At 34.6% G+C, this 10,312-nt stretch overlaps 1 protein-coding gene across 1 annotated transcript; it reads left to right on the forward strand.

The window, feature by feature from the left end:
- Positions 1-2,175: 2,175 nt before the first annotated feature.
- On the forward strand, positions 2,176-10,306 carry LOC149806826 (neuronal acetylcholine receptor subunit alpha-6-like). Its single transcript, XM_089979616.1, has 2 exons — positions 2,176-2,898; positions 6,879-10,306. Exons 1-2 carry the CDS (start codon positions 2,452-2,454, stop codon positions 7,719-7,721), a joined length of 1,290 nt encoding a protein of 429 aa, XP_089835742.1. The 5' UTR covers positions 2,176-2,451; the 3' UTR covers positions 7,722-10,306.
- Positions 10,307-10,312: the final 6 nt, after the last annotated feature.

Consider the following 10,312-nt stretch of genomic DNA (forward strand, 5'->3'; position numbering starts at 1 on the left):
TCTATAACTCTATCATATTTGATAAAATCTTTATCAATTCCCGCATATGCATTGAAATCACCCACAATTATCATTTTATAGTCAGCATTTGTTTTCAGGCAAGCTATTCTATTTCTACATCTGCATATATATTGTGTTCCGAGTGCATTGAGGGGTATCAAGGTGACATATAGACAAATAAAAAATTAGTTCCATTATAGCATTCTTGCCTTAGATTGCTAAACTAACCAAACATTATTTTTGAGATATTTGTTTCTCTGGATATATTGAATTACTTAAAAAGGGATTAAAAAACAAACAATGAAATCTCACCTGATTTTTTTTAGTTCTTTGTGACTTAGTTCGTGTAATGTCCATGATTTTAAAACCATTAATATGAAACTGATATATAGTTTGTACAGACGTTTAATTAAAAGCCTAGTATATCAACGTTTTTAACATAGTCAATAAAATCAGACATCTTTTCTCAGGAACGATTTTCGCTAAATCCTTATAAATTCCATAATAAACGACGTAATACAGAATTAACAACAGTTTTCATCAGACACATTTTATAGGCCTTGTCCCGAGTCCTATCTTTTGTCTACAAGAGCAGTATAATTTCTGACCTAATCAAATACATGGGTGTATTCTAGCATCATCAAATACATAGGTGGAAATATCCTGTGGGATTTGTAAGAACCTTTCTCTCTTTATTCAATAGATTTATTCAAAGTCGGGTAAAGGATGGTATGTGCCTTTTTTTTTCTCAATATGAGCGAGAGAGACTCGTGCCAACTCTACATATATGGGAAAGAATTACAGTAAGAAAAATAAATAAAACAAACTCACAAGAAAGAAAAAAGGAAGAAAAAGACGTATAAGAAAGACGAGTAGTAAAAATGTTGATTTTATGTTCATCTTTCCAAGGAAATAAATTCTCTAATTAGACTAGATAAGTGCATGTGTTCATGGCAATATTATTGACTTGATTTTATGGGCCGGGATTATTTTTGACAGTATTTATATATATGAAGGAAACACTGACAAACAACAGTATAAAACTGGTGAAAAACCACCCCGAGCCCTTTCGGAATCTACCGATTCCTTTCTCAGGGCATAAAGCCACAAAAGAACAATTACACAAACGAAAACATAACAAAAGTAATAAAACACAGAAACGTGATTATTATGTCTACGTTGCGTTTGCGGTAAATAGGTACAATTAATTATAACATAAAGAAATAGTGACTGAGATTTAATCATTTGACCATTACCTATAACTGATACGGTGATCTGGGAATGCATCATCTTTACCCTGATATACTACTAAACCAACTGCGTACAGTGTTGATCCAAAATCTAGATTCCTATTATGGTCAAGAAGGGCAGGGTCTGCGACTTTAGTTTGAAATCGCCCGTAAAATGGTCAGCTTAGTCCATGTTCTATCGGAGCATTCGGAAGCTGTTAAATATAGAAAAATACAACTACAGGTCTGACCCCATTTTGTAGAAACTAGTGGAGCACAGACAATTGGAACGAAGCTAAAAGCCTGAATTTGTTTTAAATTGTGAAACTTTAACTAGCATGAAGTTAATCTAAACAATGTAAAACGTTTGCAAGGTCTAATTAACTTTTTTTGGTTTGACTAACATGGCAAAATTTTAATAATGTAACTATGCCACCTGTACCATATCTAAATCTCAGTGATGTAATTGGAATTCGTATTTAAGTTTCAATGAAGTAATTATGCCCCATGTACCATATTTACACTCTGGGTTTTGCAAAGCCAGTTTTCAAGCAGATAAGTGTGGTTTAAAGATTCTTTTTTTTCAGGAATGAAACCCATTCACTGAAAACTGTCTCCATAAATATACATTTCTAACTTAATAACAAAGCTCTTCAAACCCTAGCCTCATGCCGACAAAACTGAGCTGAATATGAAATATGAAAATATTGATTTTTCTGTAAGGTCACAGAGCAATTGCTGTGTGTATAGTACACAATGAATTGCAACACTGAGATTCTCAATGGGAAACAAGGCGACAGTGCAGGACGGTTACCTTTTGTTTGATTTGATTAATAGGGGTCATTGTTATGGTGATGATTAATATATGTCTATATCCCTAAACCACGAGTAAAAGGCACTCAGAAGTAATATCAGACCTTGTATCGGTAGCCGCGTGTGTGGAAATTGTTTTACCTTGAAAAGGGCCTTACGCACATAAATAGATCTGAGCCCGGATAACTTATCAAAATGCAATTTTCTTTTAAAAAAACGTAAATGAATTTAACTGTCAAAATAGTTTGAAACAAGTGGGAAAAGATAAATTTAAAGCCAATTTAATGTCTGGACCTTGAAACATTGTTCCAAATACAGATTTTTTTCCCGTCTGATTGGTTTTGAAAAGTATCATTGATTTTATGATGTGCAAGCATTCGTGATCGCTAGTCAGTTCATCCCAGATAATATGGCGCCTCAGAAACTATTGTTGATGTCATTCATACTAGTGATGTACATACGTAAAACCAATACTCAAACATTGGATGATGCAAAGGATCTTTTGAAGAAACTTTTCAATACGGATGCCTATAACAAGCTTGTTAGACCTACTTGTAATCAAACCGAGGCAACCAATGTTACTATACGTTTTTCCCTAACAGGAATAATAGACTTTGACACCCAAAAGGAAATACTGACCACATCTGGTTACGTTGATATTGTCTGGAACGATTGTAATCTAATTTGGAACCCATTGGATTATAACAACACTAATAAAACATTTGTTTCCCAGGACAGCGTGTGGAAACCGGATATAGATCTGCGAAATAGCATGTCCGAATTGAAAGGGCTCGGCAGCAAGGACTTATATATTTATGTACATAGTGATGGTTATGTGAATTGGTATCCTTATGGGGTAGGTATTTATTTTTATAAAAATTTGACCAGATATTATCGTGTTTGAGAAGTACTTTGCTCCCTCGATATTTAACCGATCGATTTTTTGCTATCCTCAGGCAACTAAAATAAAAGTCATTTGCTTCAAATGTTCCGTGAGCATTACTGTCTATGCTATCGGGAGTTATGTGCTTTAATTAAAGAAAAATTTCTTTCAAACATAACAGAAAAAACTAAGGTGAGAAACGTTTTATGCTAAAATATTTTAGTGGTGCGTTGTTAGTAATGTACTTTTTAGGGAACAATATGAGTAAGTAAAATGTGTAACACTTGCGGAGCTAATGGCAAGGAAAGACGTGTAACTTATTTGGGATTGTGGTGAACAAATTAGATGGCAAGAACAAAAGTATGGTAACTCGTCACAGCAGCCATGACGCCATTATTCCTGCCATTGCATGAAGCAATTGTGTAAAGTATTTCGTTTTGTAAGTAATTAAACAATAAAAGCATGTCTCGTAGACTTTAATTCAAAACATACTTGTGATGTTTTGGCTCACAGTACATAGCTCTGATGATGTGAGAATCAGCTTTTCTATTCTATGTTGATATATACCACACATTCCTTCAAATCCAAGAACCAGTATTAAAGATATTTTCATTGGTTGGGCCTTAAAAGTTATATGACATACATAATTGCGACGTCACTAAATCGCATCCGGTCCCGATACATTGGTCTACTGATTCACTGTTACCGTAAATTCCAAGAGAACAATAATATTATACATAACAAACAGATATTATCGTGTTTGTGAAGTACCATGCTTCTTCGATATTTATCAGCTCTCAGTTTCGCAATCCCACGCATCAACAATAAAAGTCATTTGTTTCCAATGTTCTGTGAGCATTATTAGCTAAGCCATTAGGACTTCTGTGCTTTAATAAAAGAAATATTTCTTGCTGAAATTTCGTTTAGGTGCTTTGCTAGTAATGTACCTTTTAGAAAACAATATAGGCAGGTATAACTTACAACTATCACAGCACTAATGGTGAAGAAGGCGTGTAACGCTTTTAGGATTGTGGTGAACAAATTCGATGGTGAGAACATAAGTATAGTAGCTCGTCACGGCAGCCATGACAACATTATTCATGTGATTGCATGCCGCTGTTGTGTAAAGTATTTCATTTCGCTAGGCAATTAAACAATAAAATCAAGTCTCGCATACTCTAATTCTACACATATTTATGACCATTTTACGCAATGTACATAATACTAAACACGTGGGAATCAGCCTATATATTCTGTTTTGGATGGAAATATACACCAAACTTTTCTTCAAGTCCAATCAGCAGTTTTAAAGATATGTCCGATTAATTTCAAATATTTCGGATTACAAAGGTTACATGATATATATGTAGTTGCCAGGTCACTAAGTCGCTTCCGGTCCCGATACATTGGTCTACCGATTCACTGTTTCCCTAATGTTCGTTTTCGGAACTTTCAACAAAAGATCCCACGGAGAACAAAGATATTAAACTAATAGACAATCAAGATGAGTTTGTGACATAGACGAAAAACCAGTTACCAGCTTATTGTCAGTTAGATTTGTGGAACATAGTATGCGTTAAAACTGTTTTCACGAGGCCAATAAATTGTCATCCTAATTCTGTACTTTTGGTACTAAATACTGTTTTACAACACAAATTGCAGGCCATTCATGTACTTCATTCAACAGTCATGCAGGTATGATTTCTGTTGACGGTTATAAAAAAGTCAAATAACATCAATCAAATATTTCATAATATTTATATCATAATTTGTAAAATGAATATGAGAAATAAAATTATTAATTTTTAGTAATGTAAAAGATTATTAAATTCATCATTCATATTAAATATATCCTGCAAAGTTTAAAAAGTTTTCCACTTTGTAAGATGTATCTGAAAAGACAATCAATCTGTAAAGTGATTCGTCATGGAAACTCAAAAGCTTGTATCAACACACTGAGATATAGTCCTAAATCATTTGGTTTTTTTTCCTCACATGAAAGGAAGCTATACATCCAACATTACACCTTAGGTATCGCTATCAAAGATTTACGAGCAAATTCATGATGGGCCAATGCTAGTCTGTAAATGATACCGGAAATCGCCCTGAATTTCTCGTTATTATTCAAGTATTTACTCCCCATTAGATATACATTAATGTTTGTACATAAAATTGTGCATTGATCTCGAACGTAATTCTTTGTTGGAAACTTGTTGATAATTGGTATTCTTTAAACCAAATATTAGTACAACAAAAACCAGATCATTGCGTGATAGTATTTATTTTTAACGGTTCCTTTAGTCCGACTTGAAGTAGAAAAATCAAATGTCTCAAGTCTAGACTCGGCTTTAAGACTTTCACTGGTGAAATGGGGATCTCAGAGCCGACCAACGAATGTCGGAAGAACGTGGTGTAGCTCGACGACCAAATTAGTAAAGTTTAGTTCAAAAACCGCTCGTTTTAGTATTTTGTAGTTCACAGGCTATTTTGTGGTGTTATCATTTACATCGACTGGCGATTGCCCGTCAAGGATCTTTGATTTATTTAATTCCTTTCAACTTTATGTAAAGTCTTTTTAACAAAAGTTATTTTACGTTTAACAATCTCTTATGTATCACGTAACTACTGTGCTATTTAAGTTAAGATAATCGGTTGGGTATTTATCGATGTGTAAATTTGACCCAGTCACGCAAGAAGTAAATAAATTCACAGGACTTTTTCTTAACTTTGGGAGTGAGTAGGTCGCAATTAACACATCGATAATACGAAACTATTATCATTTAATCCTTATAATTACAATTTGCTTAATTTCTGTCATCGATAAAGCATTCACTTTTAGGTATTTTTCTTTCCTTAGCTTTTTCACTGCAACAGAATACATAGCAATATCTTCGCAAGCCAATAGTAATATAGGGTAGAGTGTAAGAGCGGGTCATACCAGTGATTTAAGGAGCTTGTTATGGTAATTTTTTAAAAACAAAAATTGGTTGTTGCTATGTAAACCAGGCTTCTCATTTTTCTTAACATTGCGCTTGTGTATCCCATGTGCTGTTATAGCAAATGCATTTCGATGTTTCAAAAGCAAAATCGTGTCCATTTGTAGTGAGATCCCATGCTCGTCATATAAACTTAACCTTTAATAACAGCCTATAGAACAGTGTCGAAACCAAATGCAATAATTTCAGAAGATTGGCTTGTAAAGCACATTGTATGCATTTTTCGACAAAAGGGGTGAGTGTTTCAGTGTTTTAAGTACTGTGCACTTGCATTGTTTTAACTTCAGTTTTAATCTGGGGGGTTGTACATTTTGATTAGAAGTCACAGGGGTGGGTGGGTGAGTTGTGGGCGTTGTTACTATTATGGTTTAAGGCGTTGGTATAGTTTAAGCGTCACATACAATTTTCTGGAAACAGGGAACCAAAAGTAGTCCGAAATATTTACCGATCTGTAAAAAAACTCTAGATCAGTATCACATGATCGTTAATACCCAATTAGATTGTAGAAAGCTCGGTCAGTTCATAAAAATCTGAAATATATATGTGAAATAAATGTAATAAAACCTCGTGACGCTACAAATGACGCCATAACATCATGCAAACAAAAGGCATAACGATCGAGGCATCATAATGTCACAGTAAGTTTACTACACTATACTGCGGTATGATAAAAAAACCAGTATTCAAGGTACCCAGCAAAATACAGAGATTATTCGACTGATATCATAAAGTCCATTTGAAATGATCACACATGTAAGACTTTTATATCAAGCACTCAAAGATCGTTAATGGGAAATCACTTTAGCCTCGTACTGCAGCCGATGATCTAACCAGGGTCCGCATATGTGCCATGCGTGTGTTCTACAATTGCCCCATCATTGCGTTTTACAACCAAAGTCCATTAAAACTGAAGAAATACTTTGATCTTCTTTAATTCCCTCATGATCTTTGTTTCAGATTTGGAAGTCAGCGTGCAATGTTGATATTACCTACTTTCCTTTTGATACTCAGACTTGTGACCTGAGATTCAGTACCTGGGCATACCTGAAAAATGACGTAGTTATTACGGTGGATAACGATACAATTGACCTGGATTACTACGAAACAAATTCAGCGTGGTCGATTGTTGACACCAGCGTGTATACAGCAGAATATATCGGTTCATCTTCGGTTGTATTTAAGATCAATTTAAAAAGAAAACCACTCTTTTTTTTGCTAAATATCTTACTACCAGTAATAATGTTGTCTTTTCTGAACGTATGCATATTCGTACTTCCGGCAGAATCTGGAGAAAAAGCTTCGTTTGCAGTGACAGTATTTCTTGCACTGGTTATCTTTTTGAGCATCGTCATGGGAACACTGCCACAGAATTCAGAAGAAATTTCATTCCTCGGTGTATACCTGGTAATAATGGCCACTTTTAGCACTTTGGCCGTCATTTTCACGATGTTTCAAATTCGTCTGAATTTCAGAGATGTTGCGGTGGACCCAATCCCATCATGGCTGATCAAACTTCAAGTGATGGTGGAAGTTGTCCGATGCAGAAGACGTGGCAAAATACATCCGGCTACACATAGTCAGGATGATGTTGTTTATTTGAGTTCTGGTCACACACATTTGATTGAGGATACGACTTCTGAAAGAACAAAATCAAAACCACTAGCAACAAACGAGCAGCTTAATATTACGTGGAAACAAATCTGCTGTACTCTCGACTTCGTTTTGTTCTGGATTTTCTCTATTGCAACTGTTATCACCACAGTGACAATAATTGCAATCTATAATATTGATCGTCAATAAAGTTTCTATCGACAAATTCTGAGACCGGATTAATCGACATTATCTTTTATTTGATTCAGTATATATAGCCATTATAAGTTCAAGATATGTAAAACTTTACTTGGAGGTCAAATCAGTACATTTCATTTATTTGAAGATACAGCGAAATTTCTTTTAGCGTTTATTTTATGACATCATGATCGTTCTGCGCAAATTTTATGAGCAATGCATCTTAATGGTACTTGCATATTTAATATCTACGTAATGTGTCTACAAATGGAAAAATTTACTCTCTTTTGTAGCTGTCAAGGTATTGCAAAACACCTAGGTTTTTTATATATTTGTGTTTGCGTCTCCGTTTATAGCGTTGCTAGATGTTAGCGATTATTTGTTGAATATAGGGAGTTGGTACTGGGAAGATATTTTATAAACTAAGTAATTATCCAATTTATGGGAGGAGTCGTCATAATGTACAGCATTTACGAGACTTGTTGGTAGCATGAATTACTTGTGCTTACCGAGCATTCCACATTGCTATCCTATACGAACTTGAAATAGTCATCTCGAAACATTTCCCTCATCGAACTACATGTTTAAATTAAATGTTATTGAATAATTAGTTGTTTATATGACGAAAACCGTTTAGTAGAATTTGATTGCAGTTATAATGAGAATCACCTAGCAGCCCAGTGTAATGAAACACTACTACTACTACTATTGTAGATAACACATTGTATATTGAATTTGTGATATTTGCCTTGTATCCTCACTATGAAATTTTCTCATCCAGCCTCGGGAACTCGGTTCACATAACCAGGAGAGTATTATTATGACCGAAATTTTTATAATTGTTTATAAAATAGAAAATGATTAGTAACGAAATGCTACAATATGTTTGCCTACCCGTCTTGTACAAAATAATATAACAGCGATCCCTCCTACGTTTTATGGTATCCAGGTAATTATAGTTAATACATTTGTATGGGAAAATATGGACGAGTTTTTCGAATGGAAATACTGCACGACCTTGGGAGTACAGTATATCCTTCCGACAAAACGAGTTCATATTTTCCCATACAAATGCAGTAACCTTTTTATTATATGCTTATTTTCTATTCTACCTAACGAATAATTATATTAACAAAATACACTACAAGAAACAAAGTAGCTGAATGTATGCCGTATTCCAAACAAATACACAAGCGCAGATTCTTCATTACCCAATAACATTATTACTGCGCACATACCTCCGCCCAGAAAAATTTGAACTTAGTCGCACGCTCGACATAACTTTCGAAGGAAAATGGCGTGTCTAGGTAAAATTTAAATTTGGAGTCATATTATGAATGAATGCGCATTGCAACAACTTTTCCATTGATCTGGAATGAATAGATTTTGGTATTGTTTTCAATTCTACGAAATTATGTGATTATGGACTGGATTTAAGAAGCGAGGGTGAAGCGCGTTGACATCTGCAATGTGTTTCTGTTTCTGTCATTGAATGTTTGAAATCATAAAGTGGGAACAATATTAAGTCTTTCAATTTCAATTATCAAAAAGACGCTATGTAATTTAATGCTTATTTCATTTTGAGTGCAGTAAGGAGGATGTAATTGCACTTATATTCGAAATTACAGTACAATTTCGAGATGTGTAATCAAGAATGAGAACCTATGACATGGCTCACGTAATCCGGATTTGCAGAACTAAAAACGTACATTTTGAGGAAATTCAGGATGTAATACTGTAAGTATATAGCTTTTGCCATTCTTATCACCAGCTAAAGAAGACAGTATATGCCTTGTCACTTGTATGTTATTTGTAACGACCCTGCTTTGATTCATTTAGAAACAAATTTGAAAAACCACAACGTAAGGCGCCTACTACGCGAGTGTACATGATTTGTTTAGAAATCGAAAGGGCTGGCGTTTGTGTCCATTGTTTGTTTACAATAGAAGGTAGTTCCTGTATGCACGTGAATGCAATATATGTATTAGCACGAGAGTTCAGTATCGGGTAATATTGCAGGATTCTGACAATGTAAACTTAACGGAAAAAAACAAATAGCATATAATAATATAATTTATTAGCTGCTGTCTTGTAGATATACATGAAAGCCGAGTTTGTCCACTCTTTACGTTAATCATTAGAGCTCTGAAGTCAGATGACGTAAGCTACGCCCAACCTACAAAAATATTTTGGACAAGGTGTGTCTATGTAACGATCTCTAAACTCCACAGTGAAAGGTTGGGTCAGTTCGCTCTTCACCGTATCCATTTTTGGAGCAAGGTGTGCCACCGATTCTGTTTAAACAGTCACCCCAACGTAGGGTAAGCAAGACCGCCCCTGCAGATATTCAGAGTTCTCACCCTTGTTTACATGTAAAAGACGCTTATTTCTCTCATTTTTAAAGTTTGCCACTTTGTGCATTTTAAAATATGTTCCTCAGATAATGCAGTACAAGAATCTAGCGTTTGAGGGTTTTGGAGAGTTGGTTCTTTAAACCTCTATTTGTAAGAAACTGTTTTACTTTTATTCTATGGGATGGAATGTAAAACACAGAGCTTTATGGACTTTATCAGCTCTAATGACAAATTTATGTATTGTTTGTA

Source organism: Sinohyriopsis cumingii, chromosome 1 (genome assembly GCF_028554795.1).
Source record: "Sinohyriopsis cumingii isolate HCF-2022 chromosome 1, ASM2855479v2, whole genome shotgun sequence".
Lineage (NCBI taxonomy): Eukaryota > Metazoa > Mollusca > Bivalvia > Unionida > Unionidae > Sinohyriopsis > Sinohyriopsis cumingii.